Raw genomic sequence first — 23752 nt, forward strand, 5'->3', positions numbered from 1 at the left:
TGTTAACTGAGACCATAGATTCTAACCAGCTTGTTAACTGAGACCATAGATTCTAACCAGCTGTAGAACTGAGACCATAGATTCTATCCAGCTGTTGAACTGAGACCATAGATTCAAACCAGCTGTTGAACTGAGACCATAGATTCTAACCAGCTGTTGAACTGAGACTATAGATTCTAACCAGCTTGTTAACTGAGACCATAGATTCTAACCAGCTTGTTAACTGAGACCATAGATTCTATCCAGCTGTTGAACTGAGACCATAGATTCTAACCAGCTGTTGAACTGAGACCATAGATTCTAACCAGCTTGTTAACTGAGACCATAGATTCTATCCAGCTGTTGAACTGAGACCATAGATTCTATCCAGCTGTTGAACTGAGACCATAGATTCTAACCAGCTGTAGAACTGAGACCATAGATTCTAACCAGCTGTAGAACTGAGACCATAGATTCAAACCAGCTGTAGAACTGAGACCATAGATTCTAACCAGCTGTTGAACTGAGACCATAGATTCAAACCAGCTGTAGAACTGAGACCATAGATTCTAACCAGCTGTTGAACTGAGACCATAGATTCTAACCAGCTGTTGAACTGAGACCATAGATTCAAACCAGCTGTAGAACTGAGACCATAGATTCTAACCAGCTGTTGAACTGAGACCATAGATTCTAACCAGCTGTTGAACTGAGACCATAGATTCTAACCAGCTGTTGAACTGAGACCATAGATTCTAACCAGCTGTTGAACTGAGACCATAGATTCTAACCAGCTGTTGAACTGAGACCATAGATTCAAACCAGCTGTAGAACTGAGACCATAGATTCTATCCAGCTGTTGAACTGAGACCATAGATTCTATCCAGCTGTAGAACTGAGACCATAGATTCTAACCATCTGTTGAACTGAGACCATAGATTCTAACCAGCTGTAGAACTGAGACCATAGATTCTATCCAGCTGTTGAACTGAGACCATAGATTCTAACCAGCTGTAGAACTGAGACCATAGATTCTATCCAGCTGTAGAACTGAGACCATAGATTCTATCCAGCTGTTGAACTGAGACCATAGATTCTTTCCAGCTGTAGAACTGAGACCATAGATTCTATCCAGCTGTTGAACTGAGACCATAGATTCTAACCAGCTGTAGAACTGAGACCATAGATTCTATCCAGCTGTAGAACTGAGACCATAGATTCAAACCAGCTGTTGAACTGAGACCATAGATTCTAACCAGCTGTAGAACTGAGACCATAGATTCTATCCAGCTGTAGAACTGAGACCATAGATTCAAACCAGCTGTTGAACTGAGACCATAGATTCTAACCAGCTGTAGAACTGAGACCATAGATTCTATCCAGCTGTTGAACTGAGACCATAGATTCAAACCAGCTGTAGAACTGAGACCATAGATTCTAACCAGCTTGTTAACTGAGACCATAGATTCTAACCAGCTGTTGAACTGAGACCATAGATTCTATCCAGCTGTAGAACTGAGACCATAGATTCTATCCAGCTGTAGAACTGAGACCATAGATTCTATCCAACTGTAGAACTGAGACCATAGATTCTATCCAGCTGTAGAACTGAGACCATAGATTCTAACCAGCTTGTTAACTGAGACCATAGATTCAAACCAGCTGTAGAACTGAGACCATAGATTCTAACCAGCTTGTTAACTGAGACCATAGATTCTAACCAGCTGTTGAACTGAGACCATAGATTCAAACCAGCTGTAGAACTGAGACCATAGATTCTAACCAGCTGTAGAACTGAGACCATAGATTCTATCCAGCTGTAGAACTGAGACCATAGATTCTATCCAGCTGTTAGAACTGAGACCATAGATTCTAACCAGCTTGTTAACTGAGACCATAGATTCTATCCAGCTGTTGAACTGAGACCATAGATTCTAACCAGCTTGTTAACTGAGACCATAGATTCTAACCAGCTTGTTAACTGAGACCATAGATTCTAACCAGCTGTAGAACTGAGACCATAGATTCTAACCAGCTTGTTAACTGAGACCATAGATTCTAACCAGCTTGTAGAACTGAGACCATAGATTCAAACCAGCTGTAGAACTGAGACCATAGATTCTAACCAGCTTGTTAACTGAGACCATAGATTCCAGCTGTAGAACTATTCTACCAGCTGTTGAACTGAGACCATAGATTCTATCCAGCTGAACTGAGACCATAGATTCAAACCAGCTGTAGAACTGAGACCATAGATTCTAACCAGCTGTAGAACTGAGACCATAGATTCTATCCAGCTGTAGAACTGAGACCATAGATTCTATCCAGCTGATTCTTGAACTGAGACCATAGATTCTAACCAGCTGTAGAACTGAGACCATAGATTCTATCCAGCTGTTGAACTGAGACCATAGATTCTAACCAGCTGTTGAACTGAGACCATAGATTATCCAGCTGTTGAACTGAGAAGATTCTAACCAGCTTGTTGAACAGCATATATTCTAACCAGCTGAACTGAGACCATAGATTCTAACCAGCTGTTGAACTGAGACCATAGATTCTATCCAGCTGTTGAACTGAGACCATAGATTCTATCCAGCTGTTGAACTGAGACCATAGATTCTAACCAGCTGTTGAACTGAGACCATAGATTCTATCCAGCTGTTTAACTGAGACCATAGATTCTAACCAGCTGTTGAACTGAGACCATAGATTCTAACCAGCTGTTGAACTGAGACCATAGATTCTAACCAGCTGTTAGAACTGAGACCATAGATTCTAACCAGCTGTAGAACTGAGACCATAGATTCTATCCAGCTGTTGAACTGAGACCATAGATTCTAACCAGCTGTTGAACTGAGACCATAGATTCTAACCAGCTGTAGAACTGAGACCATAGATTCTATCCAGCTTGTTAACTGAGACCATAGATTCTAACCAGCTGTTGAACTGAGACCATAGATTCTATCCAGCTGTTGAACTGAGACCATAGATTCTAACCAGCTGTAGAACTGAGACCATAGATTCTAACCAGCTGTTGAACTGAGACCATAGATTCTATCCAGCTGTTGAACTGAGACCATAGATTCTATCCAGCTGTAGAACTGAGACCATAGATTCTATCCAGCTGTTGAACTGAGACCATAGATTCTAACCAGCTTGTTGAACTGAGACAGCTTGTTAGAACTGAGACCATAGATTCTATCCAGCTGTAGAACTGAGACCATAGATTCTAACCAGCTGTAGAACTGAGACCATAGATTCTATCCAGCTGTAGAACTGAGACCATAGATTCTATCCAGCTGTAGAACTGAGACCATAGATTCTAACCAGCTGTAGAACTGAGACCATAGATTCTAACCAGCTGTTGAACTGAGACCATAGATTCTAACCAGCTGTAGAACTGAGACCATAGATTCTAACCAGCTGTTGAACTGAGACCATAGATTCTAACCAGCTGTTGAACTGAGACCATAGATTCTATCCAGCTGTAGAACTGAGACCATAGATTCTATCCAGCTGTTGAACTGAGACCATAGATTCTAACCAGCTGGTTAACTGAGACCATAGATTCTATCCAGCTGTTGAACTGAGACCATAGATTCTATCCAGCTTGAGAACTGAGACCATAGATTCTATCCAGCTGTTGAACTGAGACCATAGATTCTATCCAGCTGTAGAACTGAGACCATAGATTCTAACCAGCTTGTTAACTGAGACCATAGATTCTAACCAGCTTGTTAACTGAGACCCAACTATTTCCATTAACAATTCCCTATTGACCATTATCAATACGCAAAGGCAGTATCCCTGATCTGACCGGTTTCAATTCGCAAAGGCAATATCCCTGATCTGACCTGTTTCAATACGCAAAGGCAATATCCCTGATCTGACCTGTTTCAATACGCAAAGGCAGTATCCCTGATCTGACCTGTTTCAATACGCAAAGGCAATATCCCTGATCTGACCTGTTTCAATACGCAGAGACAATATCCCTGATCTGACCGGTTTCAATTCGCAAAGGCAATATCCCTGATCTGACCTGTTTCAATACGCAAAGGCAATATCCCTGATCTGACCTGTTTCAATACGCAGAGGCAATATCCCTGATCTGACCTGTTTCAATACGCAAAGGCAATATCCCTGATCTGACCTGTTTCAATACGCAGAGGCAATATCCCTGATCTGACCTGTTTCAATACGCAGAGGCAATATCCCTGATCTGACCTGTTTCAATACGCAAAGGCAATATCCCTGATCTGACCTGTTTCAATACGCAGAGGCAATATCCCTGATCTGACCTGTTTCAATACGCAGAGGCAATATCCCTGATCTGACCTGTTTCAATACGCAAAGGCAATATCCCTAATCTTAGCGATCTCATACATAATATATCTCTCACACACCAATTCACCCTGAATCAAACAAAAGGTTCTCAATTTGGGTTTATGGTTAATCTCCTCCACCCGATTTTATTTTTTAAATATTGCATCGGCAGTTGTTTTTTAATCCGATCTATGTCTCCCTTCATTTGGTTTTCATACAGATGTTCACAGTCAGCCTGTTGTCTTGGTGTTAAAGATGGAGACTCATGATCAACCAGACTAAAACACAGATAATGTCTTGGTGTAAAAGAGACTCATGATCAACCAGACTCAAACACAGATAATGTCTTGGTGTAAAAGAGACTCATGATCAACCAGACTCAAACACAGATAATGCATTTGAGAAAAACAGTTACTAAGAGAAGTGTTTTTCAGTTTTGTTTTAGTGAAGACCTCCTTGAGTTCACTAGCAATTATAAATATGTGGGTCTTTTTATTGATGAACATATTCCCTTTTAAAACAGAACATCTGTCCTGGCCGACTCAGCAAGTAGAGACAGTTATTATACCTTGAGGAGAGACAGACAAGACAGTTATTATACCTTGAGGAGAGACAGACAAGACAGTTATTATACCTCGAGGAGAGACAGACAAGACAGTTATTATACCTTGAGGAGAGACAGACAAGACAGTTATTATACCTTGAGGAGAGACAGACAAGACAGTTATTATACCTTGAGGAGAGACAGACAAGACAGTTATTATACCTTGAGGAGAGACAGACAACACAGTTATTATACCTTGAGGAGAGACAGACAAGACAGTTATTATACCTTGAGGAGAGACAGACAAGACAGTTATTATACCTTGAGGAGAGACAGACAAGACAGTTATTATACCTTGAGGAGAGACAGACAAGACAGTTATTATACCTTGAGGAGAGACAGACAAGACAGTTATTATACCTCGAGGAGAGACAGACAAGACAGTTATTATACCTTGAGGAGAGACAGACAAGACAGGTATTATACCTTGAGGAGAGACAGACAAGACAGTTATTATACCTTGAGGAGAGACAGACAACACAGTTATTATACCTTGAGGAGAGACAGACAAGACAGGTATTATACCTTGAGGAGAGACAGACAAGACAGTTATTATACCTTGAGGAGAGACAGACAAGACAGTTATTATACCTTGAGGAGAGACAGACAAGACAGTTATTATACCTTGAGGAGAGACAGACAAGACAGTTATTATACCTTGAGGAGAGACAGACAAGACAGTTATTATACCTTGAGGAGAGACAGACAAGACAGTTATTATACCTTGAGGAGAGACAGACAACACAGTTATTATACCTTGAGGAGAGACAGACAAGACAGTTATTATACCTTGAGGAGAGACAGACAACACAGTTATTATACCTTGAGGAGAGACAGACAAGACAGTTATTATACCTTGAGGAGAGACAGACAAGACAGTTATTATACCTTGAGGAGAGACAGACAAGACAGTTATTATACCTCGAGGAGAGACAGACAAGACAGTTATTATACCTTGAGGAGAGACAGACAAGACAGTTATTATACCTTGAGGAGAGACAGACAAGACAGGTATTATACCTTGAGGAGAGACAGACAAGACAGTTATTATACCTTGAGGAGAGACAGACAAGACAGTTATTATACCTTGAGGAGAGACAGACAAGACAGTTATTATACCTCGAGGAGAGACAGACAAGACAGTTATTATACCTTGAGGACTCTGCTGCAGAGGATAAATTAATTTGAGTTAACTGCACCTCAGATAGCAGCCCAATTCAATGCTTCACAGAGTTCAAGTAACATACACATGTCAACATCAACTGTTCAGAGGAGACTGTGTGAATCAGCTCTTCATGGTTAAATTGCTGCAAGGAAACCACTACTAAAGGACACCGATAAGAAGAAGAGACTTTGCTGGTGACACTGTCGGGGATTTATTTAGAATTCAAGGCACACTTAACCAGCATGGCTACCACAGCATTCTGTATGCTATTCTGTATGCTACATATTCACATGTATACAGTCATTGTTGATCAAATAACAGTGGGGCAAAAAAGTATTTAGTCAGCCACCAATTGTGCAAGTTCTCCCACTTCAAAAGATGAGAGAGGCCTGTAATTGTCATCATAGGTACACTTCAACTATGACAGACAAAATGAGAAAAATAAATCCAGAAAATCACATTGTAGGATTTTTAATGCATTTATTTGCAAATTATGGTGGAAAATAAGTATTTGGTCAATAACAAACATTTATCTCAATACTTTGTTTTATACCCTTTGTTGACAATGACAGAGGTCAAACGTTTTCTGTAAGTCTTCTCAAGGTTTTCACACACTGTTGCTGGTATTTTGGCACATTCCTCCATGCAGATCTCCTCTAGAGCAGTGATGTTTTGGGGCTGTTTCTGGGCAACACAGACTTTCAACTCCCTCCAATGATTTTCTGTGGGGTTGAGATCTGGAGACTGGCTAGGCCACTCCAGGACCTTGAAATGCTTCTTACGAAGCCACTCCTTCGTTGTGTAAATATATCACCCCATCAAGTGTAAATATATCACTCCATCAAGTGTGTAAATATATCAGTCCATCAAGTGTGTAAATATATCAGTCCATCAAGTGTGTAAATATATCAGTCCATCAAGTGTGTAAATATATCACTCCATCAAGTGTGTAAATATATCAGTCCATCAAGTGTGTAAATATATCAGTCCATCAAGTGTGTAAATATATCAGTCCATCAAGTGTGTAAATATATCACCCCATCAAGTGTGTAAATATATCAGTCCATCAAGTGTGTAAATATATCAGTCCATCAAGTGTGTAAATATATCAGTCCATCAAGTGTGTAAATATATCAGTCCATCAAGTGTGTAAATATATCAGTCCATCAAGTGTGTAAATATATCAGTCCATCAAGTGTGTAAATATATCAGTCCATCAAGTGTGTAAATATATCAGTCCATCAAGTGTGTAAAGTAAATGTATCAGTCCATCAAGTGTGTAAATATATCACCCCATCAAGTGTGTAAATATATCAGTCCATCAAGTGTGTAAATATATCACCCCATCAAGTGTGTAAATATATCAGTCCATCAAGTGTGTAAATATATCAGTCCATCAAGTGTGTAAATATATCAGTCCATCAAGTGTGTAAATATATCAGTCCATCAAGTGTGTAAATATATCAGTCCATCAAGTGTGTAAATATATCAGTCCATCAAGTGTGTAAATATATCAGTCCATCAAGTGTGTAAATATATCAGTCCATCAAGTGTGTAAATATATCAGTCCATCAAGTGTGTAAATATATCAGTCCATCAAGTGTGTAAATGTATCAGTCCATCAAGTGTGTAAATGTATCAGTCCATCAAGTGTGTAAAGTAAATGTATCAGTCCATCAAGTGTGTAAATATATCAGTCCATCAAGTGTGTAAATGTATCAGTCCATCAAGTGTGTAAAGTAAATGTATCAGTCCATCAAGTGTGTAAATATATCAGTCCATCAAGTGTGTAAATATATCAGTCCATCAAGTGTGTAAATGTATCAGTCCATCAAGTGTGTAAATGTATCAGTCCATCAAGTGTGTAAATGTATCAGTCCATCAAGTGTGTAAATGTATCAGTCCATCAAGTGTGTAAATGTATCAGTCCATCAAGTGTGTAAATGTATCAGTCCATCAAGTGTGTAAATGTATCAGTCCATCAAGTGTGTAAAGTAAATATATCACTCCATCAAGTCCTTCTGTAGCTCAGTTGGTAGAGCATGGCGCTTGTAACGCCAGGGTAGTGGGTTCGATCCCCGGGACCACCCATACGTAGAATGTATGCACACATGACTGTAAGTCGCTTTGGATAAAAGCGTCTGCTAAATGGCATATAATAATAATAATAATAATAATAATAATAATAAAAGTGTGTAAATGTATCAGTCCATCAAGTGTGTAAATATATCAGTCCATCAAGTGTGTAAATATATCAGTCCATCAAGTGTGTAAATATATCAGTCCATCAAGTGTGTAAATATATCAGTCCATCAAGTGTGTAAATATATCAGTCCATCAAGTGTGTAAAGTAAATGTATCAGTCCATCAAGTGTGTAAATATATCACCCCATCAAGTGTGTAAATATATCAGTCCATCAAGTGTGTAAATATATCACCCCATCAAGTGTGTAAATATATCAGTCCATCAAGTGTGTAAATATATCAGTCCATCAAGTGTGTAAATATATCAGTCCATCAAGTGTGTAAATATATCAGTCCATCAAGTGTGTAAATATATCAGTCCATCAAGTGTGTAAATATATCAGTCCATCAAGTGTGTAAATATATCAGTCCATCAAGTGTGTAAATATATCAGTCCATCAAGTGTGTAAATATATCAGTCCATCAAGTGTGTAAATATATCAGTCCATCAAGTGTGTAAATGTATCAGTCCATCAAGTGTGTAAATGTATCAGTCCATCAAGTGTGTAAAGTAAATGTATCAGTCCATCAAGTGTGTAAATATATCAGTCCATCAAGTGTGTAAATGTATCAGTCCATCAAGTGTGTAAAGTAAATGTATCAGTCCATCAAGTGTGTAAATATATCAGTCCATCAAGTGTGTAAATATATCAGTCCATCAAGTGTGTAAATGTATCAGTCCATCAAGTGTTTAAATGTATCAGTCCATCAAGTGTGTAAATGTATCAGTCCATCAAGTGTGTAAATGTATCAGTCCATCAAGTGTGTAAATGTATCAGTCCATCAAGTGTGTAAATGTATCAGTCCATCAAGTGTGTAAATGTATCAGTCCATCAAGTGTGTAAAGTAAATATATCACTCCATCAAGTCCTTCTGTAGCTCAGTTGGTAGAGCATGGCGCTTGTAACGCCAGGGTAGTGGGTTCGATCCCCGGGACCACCCATACGTAGAATGTATGCACACATGACTGTAAGTCGCTTTGGATAAAAGCGTCTGCTAAATGGCATATAATAATAATAATAATAATAATAATAATAATAAAAGTGTGTAAATGTATCACTCCATCTATCAGTGTAATAGGCTCCATATCTGTCACTGTGTTGGGTAAATACCAACTTGTCTCTTTAGACATATGGGTTGCCTCCCATAATGTACTAATGTTCCAGCAGACTGTTTTCTTAGGTGTGGGATTTCTGGGACTGAGGGCTCGTTTATTCAATCTGTATGGCTGAAGTTCAGCATTATAGTTGAAATGTAAACACAGCTTCCGTTAACCTGGGAACATTGCCTTTATTACATTTGTATCACGCTGTAGCGCAGCTCTTCAGCACTATGAGTTGAATTGAGCCAAAAGAACAACTGTCTCAGCTACATTATATACTGCTGCCCTCTAGTGGATAGCAATGGAATGAACATGACACTGCTGCCGTCTAGTGGATATCAATGGAATGAACATGACACTGCTGCCCTCTAGTGGATAGCAATGGAATGAACATTACACTGCTGCCCTCTAGTGGATATAAATGGAATGAACATTACACTGCTGCCCTCTACTGGATATCAATGGAAATTCTTATTTACAATGGCGGCCTAGGAACTGTGGGTTAACTGACGACAGATCTTTACCTTGTCAGCTCGGGGATTCAATCAAGCAACCTTTTGGTTACTGGCCCAACGCTCTAACCACTACGCTACCTATTCACGAACAGTGAATGAATGGCCATCATGGTGAGAGAGGAGAGATGAGGTTCGCACTTGCAAAATTCCAAAATTCCCAAGTATATCCAAAATTCCGGTTGGAAGATTCCAGGGAATCAGATAAGGAATACACAGGAAATCATGAATCCTCCAACCAGGATTTCTGGAAAAGCTGGCAATTTTGGGAAGGTTACTGGAATTTTGCAACCCTATAAGAGATATATACGAGCCATTAGAACTATTCTACATAACTGTACCACTGTACCAGTGTGATCTGAAACACTCAACACCGCAAAACACACCAAAACACTGGACAGACTTCAAACAAGACTCAACTGCAAGAATCCTCACACACATCCTCCCGACTCTCACCAGACTCCACTGGCTCCCAGTTCAATAGAAGATCACCTTCAAATCACCACATGGACCTACGGACCTCCTTCACACACTTCCTACAATCCAACTCCTTTACTGGGCTCCTCTGACACTGTCCTACTCAGGATCGACTGCTCTCATACAACTATAAAGTCTGTTTTATTTCAGTATAGTTATTAAAAGAGCTGCGCAAACTTGCTCAACATTTCAATATTAACATATTTCCATTTTTCAAAGCCATTATACCCTTACACACGTGTGTGCTGCAACATTTATGTTGATGGAAACTTACATCCACTAGGTGGCGATGTACGACGTGGGAGTAGAATTCACTTCAGGTTCACCATAGAAGTAGTAAACGGAAACAACAAAAAGACGTTCAACCTTCGCGTTACAACTCTCACAACGGACCAACGTTTAGCGTCTGTTTCAGACTTCAAGTAAGTAATGATGATTATTGGTTTTATTATTATTTAAATGCATTATACAAGGTTGACCTACAAAATTGATTTGATATGCTGCGAAAACTGGCTAATATATAACTGACACTTCGATTTACATGACGCGAAAAATATTTAGTTTAACTGCTATCTTTAGGTTCTCGCAAAAGTTGACATGATCTTTCAGATTATGTGCTGAAATGAAAGTTGATATATTTCCTATTTGTTAGTAACGGTCCCCCAGTGGGAGTCTGGCGTTGCAGGTGTTCTACTAACTGAGCCGCACGGACCACCAGACCGTCAACCAACGCGTACATAATACATATCGAACGCTTGCTGTACGCAGAACGCACCGCCGCCCAGCGCGGAAAAAACACAAACGAAGCGTTGCGTTTCCACTCCATTGACAATGAATGACTTCCGTCAGAACGCGAAGAGTTTAAACGCGTCTGGTGGACATGAGGCGTCAAGTCCCACTACGGACTGGGGAGTAACACAAAAACACTGGTACTAAAACCAAATATATTGATCTGTTTTTAAAGTGTCGATTTTGTGAGATCGCGATGACTGTAAACTTTAATAGTAACATCAGAAATCTGAGGTTAAAAGGAGGTGTATTTCCTGTAAATATTGTGTGGTGGAAACTTTACTCGGTGTAATGTGTCCACCGTAGGGACTTACGTGTTATATAACATCATAAAATACGTCAAAGTAATTAAATATTACAATAAGTGATGATGGTAAATGTAGCACACTATTTCTTCCATTTTTTTTAAACATAAACATCTAACCTTAATTTAACTAGGGAAGTTGGTTAAGAACAAATGGTTGTTTACAATGTTGGCCAACACCTGCACAAACCCGGACGATGCTGGGACAATGTCCCTATGGGACTCCCAGTCACGGCTGGTTGTGATTCAGCCTGGAATCAAACCAGGGTCTGTAGTGACGCCTCTAGCACTGAGATGCAGTGCCTTAGACCTCTGTGCCACTCGGGAGGGCCCTACTTTGACCATGCGGAGAGTATAAACATCGTCTGAGCAATATTTACGCAGGCGCTCTAGACTAGAGCCTCCATGGGGTCCGTGCAGCATGCTGAACGTCTGACGTCCCTACAACTGTAATTGACAATGTCTACCAAAGCTACATGAAAAGACTATCAACCTTACAATCCCATCTACATCTAAGTTAGCCACCTAGCTATCATGCTGATTGCTAACCCTGTCTGTCTATCTTGTCTGAATTGGGGGGGTTGAGGACTATTCAGGTGAAATGTATATTTTCTATTTTATTCATGCAACGTAATAGTCATCTTGAGTGATTTCCAGAATCACAATTTTTAACCCTGTGATCTGTCCTCTTTGCTGTAGAATGCGTTACGTGGCCGCCTACCTGTTGGCAGCGCTGGGTGGCAACACCAACCCCAGCAGTCAGAACATCAAGGACATCCTGGGCAGTGTTGGCATCGAGGCTGATGACCAGCGCCTGGCTAAGGTGGGACACACCGAGAGAGAGACAGCTGGTAGTAAACCCTCACTCTGTTGAGTTGTTCTGGCTAAGGTGGGACACACTGAGAGAGAGAGACAGCTGGTAGTAAACCCTCACTCTGTTGAGTTGTTCTGGCTAAGGTGGGACACACTGAGAGAGAGACAGCTGGTAGTAAACCCTCACTCTGTTGAGTTGTTCTGGCTAAGGTGGGACACACCGAGAGAGAGACAGCTGGTAGTAAACCCTCACTCTGTTGAGTTGTTCTGGCTAAGGTGGGACACACCGAGAGAGAGTGACAGCTGGTAGTAAACCCTCACTCTGTTGAGTTGTTCTGGCTAAGGTGGGACACACTGAGAGAGAGAGATATAGCTGGTAGTAAACCCTCGCTCTGTTGAGTTGTTCTGGCTAAGGTGGGACACACCGAGAGAGAGACAGCTGGTAGTAAACCCTCACTCTGTTGAGTTGTTCTGGCTAAGGTGGGACACACCGAGAGAGAGTGACAGCTGGTAGTAAACCCTCACTCTGTTGAGTTGTTCTGGCTAAGGTGGGACACACCGAGAGAGACAGCTGGTAGTAAACCCTCACTCTGTTGAGTTGTTCTGGCTAAGGTGGGACACACCGAGAGAGACATCTGGTAGTAAACCCTCACTCTGTTGAGTTGTTCTGGCTAAGGTGGGACACACCGAGAGAGACATCTGGTAGTAAACCCTCACTCTGTTGAGTTGTTCTGGCTAAGGTGGGACACACCGAGAGAGAGACATCTGGTAGTAAACCCTCACTCTGTTGAGTTGTTCTGGCTAAGGTGGGACACACCGAGAGAGAGACAGCTGGTAGTAAACCCTCACTCTGTTGAGTTGTTCTGGCTAAGGTGGGACACACCGAGAGAGAGTGACAGCTGGTAGTAAACCCTCACTCTGTTGAGTTGTTCTGGCTAAGGTGGGACACACCGAGAGAGAGACAGCTGTTAGTAAACCCTCACTCTGTTGAGTTGTTCTGGCTAAGGTGGGACACACCGAGAGAGAGAGAGACAGCTGGTAGTAAACCCTCACTCTGTTGAGTTGTTCTGGCTAAGGTGGGACACACCGAGAGAGAGAGAAAGCTGGTAGTAAACCCTCACTCTGTTGAGTTGTTCTGGCTAAGGTGGGACACACCGAGAGAGAGTGACAGCTGGTAGTAAACCCTCACTCTGTTGAGTTGTTCTGGCTAAGGTGGGACACACCGAGAGAGAGACATCTGGTAGTAAACCCTCACTCTGTTGAGTTGTTCTGGCTAAGGTGGGACACACTGAGAGAGAGAGAGACAGCTGGTAGTAAACCCTCACTCTGTTGAGTTGTTCTGGCTAAGGTGGGACACACTGAGAGAGAGAGATATAGCTGGTAGTAAACCCTCGCTCTGTTGAGTTGTTCTGGCTAAGGTGGGACACACCGAGAGAGAGACAGCTGGTAGTAAACCCTCACTCTGTTGAGTTGTTCTGGCTAAGGTGGGACACACCGAGAGAGAGTGACAGCTGGTAGTAAACCCTCACTCTGTTGAGTTGTTCTGGCTAAGGTGGGACACACCGAGAGAGACAGCTGGTAGTAAACCCTCACTCTGTTGAGTTGTTCTGGCTAAGGTGGGACACACCGAGAGAGACATCTGGTAGTAAACCCTCACTCTGTTGAGTTGTTCTGGCTAAGGTGGGACACACCGAGAGAGAGACATCTGGTAGTAAACCCTCACTCTGTTGAGTTGTTCTGGCTAAGGTGGGACACACCGAGAGAGAGACAGCTGGTAGTAAACCCTCACTCTGTTGAGTTGTTCTGGCTAAGGTGGGACACACCGAGAGAGAGACAGCTGGTAGTAAACCCTCACTCTGTTGAGTTGTTCTGGCTAAGGTGGGACACACGGAGAGAGAGAGAGACAGCTGGTAGTAAACCCTCACACTGTTGAGTTGTTCTGGCTAAGGTGGGACACACCGAGAGAGACAGCTGGTAGTAAACCCTCACTCTGTTGAGTTGTTCTGGCTAAGGTGGGACACACTGAGAGAGAGACAGCTGGTAGTAAACCCTCACTCTGTTGAGTTGTTCTGGCTAAGGTGGGACACACCGAGAGAGAGACAGCTGGTAGTAAACCCTCACTCTGTTGAGTTGTTCTGGCTAAGGTGGGACACACCGAGAGAGAGACAGCTGGTAGTAAACCCTCACTCTGTTGAGTTGTTCTGGCTAAGGTGGGACACACCGAGAGAGACAGCTGGTAGTAAACCCTCACTCTGTTGAGTTGTTCTGGCTAAGGTGGGACACACGGAGAGAGAGAGACATCTGGTAGTAAACCCTCACTCTGTTGAGTTGTTCTGGCTAAGGTGGGACACACCGAGAGAGACATCTGGTAGTAAACCCTCACTCTGTTGAGTTGTTCTGGCTAAGGTGGGACACACAGAGAGAGAGACATCTGGTAGTAAACCCTCACTCTGTTGAGTTGTTCTGGCTAAGGTGGGACACACCGAGAGAGAGACAGCTGGTAGTAAACCCTCACTCTGTTGAGTTGTTCTGGCTAAGGTGGGACACACCGAGAGAGAGACATCTGGTAGTAAACCCTCACTCTGTTGAGTTGTTCTGGCTAAGGTGGGACACACCGAGAGAGACAGCTGGTAGTAAACCCTCACTCTGTTGAGTTGTTCTGGCTAAGGTGGGACACACCGAGAGAGAGACAGCTGGTAGTAAACCCTCACTCTGTTGAGTTGTTCTGGCTAAGGTGGGACACACGGAGAGAGAGAGAGACAGCTGGTAGTAAACCCTCACACTGTTGAGTTGTTCTGGCTAAGGTGGGACACACCGAGAGAGAGAGACAGCTGGTAGTAAACCCTCACTCTGTTGAGTTGTTCTGGCTAAGGTGGGACACACTGAGAGAGAGAGACAGCTGGTAGTAAACCCTCACTCTGTTGAGTTGTTCTGGCTAAGGTGGGACACACCGAGAGAGAGACAGCTGGTAGTAAACCCTCACTCTGTTGAGTTGTTCTGGCTAAGGTGGGACACACCGAGAGAGAGTGACAGCTGGTAGTAAACCCTCACTCTGTTGAGTTGTTCTGGCTAAGGTGGGACACACTGAGAGAGAGAGATATAGCTGGTAGTAAACCCTCACTCTGTTGAGTTGTTCTGGCTAAGGTGGGACACACCGAGAGAGAGACAGCTGGTAGTAAACCCTCACTCTGTTGAGTTGTTCTGGCTAAGGTGGGACACACCGAGAGAGAGTGACAGCTGGTAGTAAACCCTCACTCTGTTGAGTTGTTCTGGCTAAGGTGGGACACACCGAGAGAGAGTGACAGCTGGTAGTAAACCCTCACTCTGTTGAGTTGTTCTGGCTAAGGTGGGACACACCGAGAGAGAGACAGCTGGTAGTAAACCCTCACTCTGTTGAGTTGTTCTGGCTAAGGTGGGACACACCGAGAGAGAGAGAGACAGCTGGTAGTAAACCCTCACTCTGTTGAGTTGTTCTGGCTAAGGTGGGACACACCGAGAGAGAGAGACAGCTGGTAGTAAACCCTCACTCTGTGATGTTAAGTTGTTCTGGCTAAGGTGGGACACACCGAGAGAGAGAGACAGCTGGTAGTAAACCCTCACTCTGTTGAGTTGTTCTGGCTAAGGTGGGACACACCGAGAGAGAGAGACAGCTGTTAGTAAACCCTCACTCTGTGATGTTAAGTTGTTCTGGCTAAGGTGGGACACACGGAGAGAGAGACAGCTGGTAGTAAACCCTCACTCTGTCTGATGTTGAGTTGTTCTGGCTAAGGTGGGACTCACGCAGAGAGAGACAGCTGGTAGTAAACCCTCACTCTGTTGAGTTGTTCTGGCTAAGGTGGGACGCACCGAGAGAGAGACATCTGGTAGTAAACCCTCACTCTGTTGAGTTGTTCTGGCTAAGGTGGGACACACAGAGAGAGAGACATCTGGTAGTAAACCCTCACTCTGTTGAGTTGTTCTGGCTAAGGTGGGACACACCGAGAGAGAGACATCTGGTAGTAAACCCTCACTCTGTTGAGTTGTTCTGGCTAAGGTGGGACACACCGAGAGAGAGACAGCTGGTAGTAAACCCTCACTCTGTTGAGTTGTTCTGGCTAAGGTGGGACACACTGAGAGAGAGAGAGACAGCTGGTAGTAAACCCTCACACTGTTGAGTTGTTCTGGCTAAGGTGGGACACACTGAGAGAGAGACAGCTGGTAGTAAACCCTCACTCTGTTGAGTTGTTCTGGCTAAGGTGGGACACACCGAGAGAGAGACAGCTGGTAGTAAACCCTCACTCTGTTGAGTTGTTCTGGCTAAGGTGGGACACACCGAGAGAGAGACAGCTGGTAGTAAACCCTCACACTGTTGAGTTGTTCTGGCTAAGGTGGGACACACTGAGAGAGAGAGACAGCTGGTAGTAAACCCTCACTCTGTTGAGTTGTTCTGGCTAAGGTGGGACACACCGAGAGAGAGACAGCTGGTAGTAAACCCTCACTCTGTTGAGTTGTTCTGGCTAAGGTGGGACACACCGAGAGAGACAGCTGGTAGTAAACCCTCACTCTGTTGAGTTGTTCTGGCTAAGGTGGGACACACAGAGAGAGACAGCTGGTAGTAAACCCTCACTCTGTTGAGTTGTTCTGGCTAAGGTGGGACACACCGAGAGAGACAGCTGGTAGTAAACCCTCACTCTGTTGAGTTTTCTGGCTAAGGTGGGACACACCGAGAGAGACAGCTGGTAGTAAACCCTCACTCTGTTGAGTTGTTCTGGCTAAGGTGGGACACACCGAGAGAGAGAGACAGCTGTTAGTAAACCCTCACTCTGTGATGTTAAGTTGTTCTGGCTAAGGTGGGACACACGGAGAGAGAGACAGCTGGTAGTAAACCCTCACTCTGTCTGATGTTGAGTTGTTCTGGCTAAGGTGGGACTCACGCAGAGAGAGACAGCTGGTAGTAAACCCTCACTCTGTTGAGTTGTTCTGGCTAAGGTGGGACGCACCGAGAGAGAGACATCTGGTAGTAAACCCTCACTCTGTTGAGTTGTTCTGGCTAAGGTGGGACACACCGAGAGAGAGACAGCTGGTAGTAAACCCTCACACTGTTGAGTTGTTCTGGCTAAGGTGGGACACACTGAGAGAGAGAGACAGCTGGTAGTAAACCCTCACTCTGTTGAGTTGTTCTGTCTAAGGTGGGACACACCGAGAGAGAGACAGCTGGTAGTAAACCCTCACACTGTTGAGTTGTTCTGGCTAAGGTGGGACACACCGAGAGAGACAGCTGGTAGTAAACCCTCACTCTGTTGAGTTGTTCTGGCTAAGGTGGGACACACAGAGAGAGACAGCTGGTAGTAAACCCTCACTCTGTTGAGTTGTTCTGGCTAAGGTGGGACACACCGAGAGAGACAGCTGGTAGTAAACCCTCACTCTGTTGAGTTTTCTGGCTAAGGTGGGACACACCGAGAGAGACATCTGGTAGTAAACCCTCACTCTGTTGAGTTGTTCTGGCTAAGGTGGGACACACCGGGAGAGAGACAGCTGGTAGTAAACCCTCACTCTGTTGAGTTGTTCTGGCTAAGGTGGGACACACCGAGAGAGCTGGTAGTAAACCCTCACTCTGTTGAGTTGTTCTGGCTAAGGTGGGACACACGGAGAGACAGCTGGTAGTAAACCCTCACTCTGTTGAGTTGTTCTGGCTAAGGTGGGACACACCGAGAGAGACAGCTGGTAGTAAACCCTCACTCTGTTGAGTTGTTCTGGCTAAGGTGGGACACACCGAGAGAGACAGCTGGTAGTAAACCCTCACTCTGTTGAGTTGTTCTGGCTAAGGTGGGACACACAGAGAGAGAGAGAGACAGCTGGTAGTAAACCCTCACTCTGTTGAGTTGTTCTGGCTAAGGTGGGACACACCGAGAGAGACAGCTGGTAGTAAACCCTCACTCTGTTGAGTTTTCTGGCTAAGGTGGGACACACCGAGAGAGACAGCTGGTAGTAAACCCTCACTCTGTTGAGTTGTTCTGGCTAAGGTGGGACACACAGAGAGAGAGAGAGAGACAGCTGGTAGTAAACCCTCACTCTGTTGAGTTGTTCTGGCTAAGGTGGGACACACCGAGAGAGAGACAGCTGGTAGTAAACCCTCACTCTGTTGAGTTGTTCTGGCTAAGGTGGGACACACGGAGAGACAGCTGGTAGTAAACCCTCACTCTGTTGAGTTGTTCTGGCTAAGGTGGGACACACCGAGAGAGACAGCTGGTAGTAAACCCTCACTCTGTTGAGTTGTTCTGGCTAAGGTGGGACACACCGAGAGAGACAGCTGGTAGTAAACCCTCACTCTGTTGAGTTGTTCTGGCTAAGGTGGGACACACCGAGAGAGAGACAGCTGGTAGTAAACCCTCACTCTGTTGAGTTGTTCTGGCTAAGGTGGGACACACCGAGAGTGACAGCTGGTAGTAAACCCTCACTCTGTCTGATGTTAAGTTGTTCCACTACAGGTCATCAGTGAGCTGAAGGGAAAAGACATCAATGAAGTCCTGAACGCAGGTAAACATCTGGTTCCCTCCCACACTCCCTATTCCCTCCCACACTCCCTATTCACTCCCACACTCCCTATTCCCTCCCTATTCCCTCCCTATTTCCTCCCTATTCCCTCCCACACTCCCTATTCACTCCCACACTCCCTATTCACTCCCACACTCCCTATTCACTCCCACACTCCCTATTCACTCCCTATTCCCTCCCACACTCTCTATTCCCTCCCACACTCCCTATTCCCTCCCACACTCCCTATTCCCTCCCACACTCCCTATTCCCTCCCACACTCCCTATTCCCTCCCACACTCCCTATTCCCTCCCACACTCCCTATTCCCTCCCACACTCCCTATTCCCTCCCTATTCACTCCCACACTCCCTATTCACTCCCTATTCACTCCCACACTCCCTATTCACTCCCTATTCACTCCCACACTCCCTATTCACTCCCTATTCCCCTCCCTATTCACTCCCTATTCCCTCCCACACTCCCTATTCCCTCCCACACTCCCTATTCCCTCCCACACTCCCTATTCCCTCCCACACTCCCTATTCCCTCCCTATTCCCTCCCACACTCCCTATTCCCTCCCACACTCCCTATTCCCTCCCACACTCCCTATTCCCTCCCACACTCCCTATTCCCTCCCACACGGAGCCCTATTCCCTCCCACACGGAGCCCTATTCCCTCCCACACGGAGCCCTATTCCCTCCCACACGGAGCCCTATTCCCTCCCACACGGAACCCTATTCCCTCCCACAGATCTAGGATCAGCTTCCCATTCTGATCCTAGAGCAGCTTAACAGTAGAGGACTGTATTGGTCCCTTCCCCTGGTCAACGGTAGAGGACTGTATTGGTCCCTTCCCCTGGTCAACGGTAGAGGACTGTATTGGGTCCCTTCCCCTGGTCAACGGTAGAGGACTGTATTGGGTCCCTTCCCCTGGTCAACGGTAGTGGACTGTATTGGTCCCTTCCCCTGGTCAACGGCAGAGGACTGTATTGGGTCCCTTCCCCAGGTCAACGGTAGTGGACTGTATTGTATCTAGACTCATCCTCTGACTCATTGGAAATAGCAGTGTCAGTCTTGACAGATTTAGTTGTTTCTGTGTATCGTACTCAGGGGCTCAGTTTCCCTAGGTACAGATCTAGGATCAGCTTCCCATTCTCAGGGGCTCAGTTTCCCTCGGTACATATCAGCTTCCCATTCTCAGGGGAACAGTTTCCATAGGATCAGCTTCCCATTCTCGAGATCTGTTTCCCTTGGTAAAGATCTAGGATCAGCTTCCCATTCTCGAGATTAGTTTCCCTAGGTACAGATCTAGGATCAGCTTCCCATTCTCAGGGGCTCAGTTTCCCTAGGTACAGATCTAGGATCAGCTTCCCATTCTCAGGGGCTCAGTTTCCCTAGGTACAGATCTAGGATCAGCTTCCCATTCTCAGGGGCTCAGTTTCCCTAGGTACAGATCTAGGATCAGCTTCCCATTCTCGAGATCTGTTTCCCTAGGTACAGATCTCGGATCAGCTTCCCATTCTCAGGGGGGTACAGTTTCCCTAGGTACAGATCTAGGATCAGCTTCCCATTCTCAGGGGCTCAGTTTCCCTAGGTACAGATCTAGGATCAGCTTCCCATTCTCGAGATCTGTTTCCCTAGGTACAGATCTCGGATCAGCTTCCCATTCTCAGGGGCTCAGTTTCCCTAGGTACAGATCTAGGATCAGCTTCCCATTCTCAGGGGCTCAGTTTCCCTCGGTACATATCAGCTTCCCATTCTCAGGGGAACAGTTTCCATAGGATCAGCTTCCCATTCTCGAGATCTGTTTCCCTTGGTAAAGATCTAGGATCAGCTTCCCATTCTCGAGATTAGTTTCCCTAGGTACAGATCTAGGATCAGCTTCCCATTCTCAGGGGCTCAGTTTCCCTAGGTACAGATCTAGGATCAGCTTCCCATTCTCAGGGGCTCAGTTTCCCTAGGTACAGATCTAGGATCAGCTTCCCATTCTCGAGATCTGTTTCCCTAGGTACAGATCTCGGATCAGCTTCCCATTCTCAGGGGGGTACAGTTTCCCTAGGTACAGATCTAGGATCAGCTTCCCATTCTCAGGGGCTCAGTTTCCCTAGGTACAGATCTAGGATCAGCTTCCCATTCTCGAGATCTGTTTCCCTAGGTACAGATCTCGGATCAGCTTCCCATTCTCAGGGGCTCAGTTTCCCTAGGTACAGATCTAGGATCAGCTTCCCATTCTCGAGATCTGTTTCCCTAGGTACAGATCTAGGATCAGCTTCCCATTCTCAGGGGGGTACAGTTTCCCTAGGTACAGATCTAGGATCAGCTTCCCATTCTCAGGGGCTCAGTTTCCCTAGGTACAGATCTAGGATCAGCTTCCCATTCTCGAGATCTGTTTCCCTAGGTACAGATCTCGGATCAGCTTCCCATTCTCAGGGGGGTACAGTTTCCCTAGGTACAGATCTAGGATCAGCTTCCCATTCTCGAGATCTGTTTCCCTAGGTACAGATCTAGGATCAGCTTCCCATTCTCGAGATCTGTTTCCCTAGGTACAGATCTCGGATCAGCTTCCCATTCTCAGGGGCTCAGTTTCCCTAGGTACAGATCTAGGATCAGCTTCCCATTCTCGAGATCTGTTTCCCTAGGTACAGATCTAGGATCAGCTTCCCATTCTCAGGGGGGTACAGTTTCCCTAGGTACAGATCTAGGATCAGCTTCCCATTCTCAGGGGCTCAGTTTCCCTAGGTACAGATCTAGGATCAGCTTCCCATTCTCGAGATCTGTTTCCCTAGGTACAGATCTCGGATCAGCTTCCCATTCTCAGGGGGGTACAGTTTCCCTAGGTACAGATCTAGGATCAGCTTCCCATTCTCGAGATCTGTTTCCCTAGGTACAGATCTAGGATCAGCTTCCCATTCTCAGGGGCTCAGTTTCCCTAGGTACAGATCTAGGATCAGCTTCCCATTCTCAGGGGCTCAGTTTCCCTAGGTACAGATCTAGGATCAGCTTCCCATTCTCAGGGGGGTACAGTTTCCCTAGGTACAGATCTAGGATCAGCTTCCCATTCTCAGGGGCTCAGTTTCCCTAGGTACAGATCTCGGCTCAGCTTCCCATTCTCAGGGGCTCAGTTTCCCTAGGTACAGATCTAGGATCAGCTTCCCATTCTCCAGATCCCAACTTTAGTTGGGGAAAATGGTAAACTGAACCAAGGTCAGCATCTAGTGGCTACTTCCCCTCACTACCCTTACTCTGTGTAGCTCTAGTCTAACCCATGTCTGTCTGTCTGTAGGAATGTCCAAGTTGGCCTCCGTGCCAGTAGGGGGGGCTGTGTCAGCGGCTGGTGGATCTGCTGCTGTTGCTCCTGGGGCCGCTCCTGCCTGTGAGAACCGATCTCTATGGGAAGATCTCAATTGCATTTTCCTCACAGCCTCATCTCCTTTACAAACCCCATTGGATGAGAAAGCCAGAAGTCCCTCTTTTGACCTTTTTCAATGGGTTTTGAGAAGGAGATGAGAGGATGTGTGGAAAATGCAATTGAGATTCCCCCTGTATCTGTCTCTCTGTTTTGCTCTCTCTCCCTCTTTCACATTCTCTCTCTCTCTCCCTCTTTCACATTCTCTCTCTCCCTCTTTCACATTCTCTCTCTCTCCCTCTTTCACATTCTCTCTCTCTCTCTCTCTCTCTCTCCCTCTTTCACATCTCTCTCTCTCTCTCTCTCTCTCTCTCCCTCTTTCACATTCTCTCTCTCTCTCTCTCTCTCCCTCTTTCACATTCTCTCTCTCTCTCTCTCTCTCTCTCCCTCTTTCACATTCTCTCTCTCTCTCTCTCTCTCTCCCTCTTTCACATTCTCTCTCTCTCTCTCTCTCTCTCTCTCTCTCCCTCTTTCACATTCTCTCTCTCTCTCTCTCTCTCTCTCTCTCTCTCCCTCTTTCACATTCTCTCTCTCTCTCTCTCTCTCTCCCTCTTTCACATTCTCTCTCTCTCTCTCTCTCTCTCTCCTCTTTCACATTCTCTCTCTCTCTCTTCTCTCTCTCTCTCTCTCTCTCTCTCCCTCTTTCACATTCTCTTTCTCTCTCTCTCTCTCTCCCTCTTTTCATTCTCTCTCTCTCTCTCTCTCTCTCTCTCTCTCTCTCTCCCTCTTTCACATTCTCTCTTCTCTCTCTCTCTCTCTCTCTCTCTCTCTCCTCTTTCACATTCTCTCTCTCTCTCTCTCTCTCTCTCTCCCTCTTTCACATTCTCTCTCTCTCTCTCTCTCTCTCTCTCCCTCTTTCTCTCTCTCTCTCTCTCTCTCTCTCTCTCTCTCTCCCTCTTTCACATTCTCTCTCTCTCTCTCTCTCTCTCTCTCTCTCTCCCTCTTTCACATTCTCTCTCTCTCTCTCTCTCTCTCTCTCTCCCTCTTTCACATTCTCTCTCTCTCTCTCTCTCTCTCTCTCCCTCTTTCACATTCTCTCTCTCTCTCTCTCCCTTTTTTCTCCTGAATGTAAATATTTTCTTACAGCGGAAGAGAAGGAGGAGGAGAAGAAGGAGGAGTCTGAGGAGTCAGATGAAGACATGGGTTTTGGTCTCTTTGATTAGTTTTCTTTCTGACCTTTGTTAAAAACATTAAACATGTTTTGCGTTTCTACCTTTCTAACTAGAGAACAAAGAAAGCTTTTCCTTTGTACATTTGTTAAAGAAGCAATAAAAGAAAGTTTGTGAAATTAAGCTGCTGTGTCAATTAAAGGGTCATTCTGGGATTTCTCTTCATATCCACATTTCAAAGTGTGGCACCCTGATCAGGGGTGTATGTATTAGTCAGACACCAAACGTTTAGAAACAGAAACCGTTGGATAAAAGTCAAATCTTGTCACTTACATTTAACAGATGTTATTGGTCCATATTTAACAGATGTTATTGGTCCATATTTAACAGGTGTTATTGGTCCATA

At 44.7% G+C, this 23752-nt stretch overlaps 1 protein-coding gene and 2 long non-coding RNA genes across 3 annotated transcripts; all 3 read left to right on the forward strand.

Annotated features, from left to right (window-relative positions):
* The first annotated feature begins 10692 nt into the window (after nt 1–10692).
* On the forward strand, nt 10693–18451 carry LOC127913043 (uncharacterized). The gene is made up of 3 exons (XR_008084429.1): nt 10693–10831; nt 12202–12927; nt 18390–18451. It is a non-coding gene; the product is annotated as an uncharacterized LOC127913043 (long non-coding RNA).
* Nucleotides 12942–18372, forward strand: LOC127913042 (uncharacterized). The gene is made up of 6 exons (XR_008084428.1): nt 12942–13593; nt 13734–13931; nt 14062–14263; nt 14328–14589; nt 14788–15389; nt 15526–18372. It is a non-coding gene; the product is annotated as an uncharacterized LOC127913042 (long non-coding RNA).
* A 362-nt stretch (nt 18452–18813) lies between the features above and the next one.
* Nucleotides 18814–23529, forward strand: LOC127912968 (uncharacterized). The gene is made up of 7 exons (XM_052484155.1): nt 18814–18818; nt 20033–20084; nt 20193–20376; nt 20744–21182; nt 21328–21668; nt 21716–22204; nt 23324–23529. The coding sequence occupies exons 1-6, from the start codon at nt 18814–18816 to the stop codon at nt 21811–21813; spliced, it is 1119 nt and encodes a 372-aa protein (XP_052340115.1). The 3' UTR covers nt 21814–22204; nt 23324–23529.
* Nucleotides 23530–23752: the final 223 nt, after the last annotated feature.

This window comes from Oncorhynchus keta, chromosome 28 (genome assembly GCF_023373465.1).
Source record: "Oncorhynchus keta strain PuntledgeMale-10-30-2019 chromosome 28, Oket_V2, whole genome shotgun sequence".
Taxonomy (NCBI): domain Eukaryota; kingdom Metazoa; phylum Chordata; class Actinopteri; order Salmoniformes; family Salmonidae; genus Oncorhynchus; species Oncorhynchus keta.

What these genes read in the sequence shown, in the direction of transcription:
- LOC127912968 (XM_052484155.1), top strand. An exon ending in GGGGGGTACAGTTTCCCTAG is followed by an intron (nt 20,377 to 20,743) that starts GTACAGATCTAG and finishes CAGTTTCCCTAG; the next exon opens with GTACAGATCTAGGATCAGCT. An exon ending in CAGGGGCTCAGTTTCCCTAG is followed by an intron (nt 21,183 to 21,327) that starts GTACAGATCTAG and finishes CTGTTTCCCTAG; the next exon opens with GTACAGATCTAGGATCAGCT.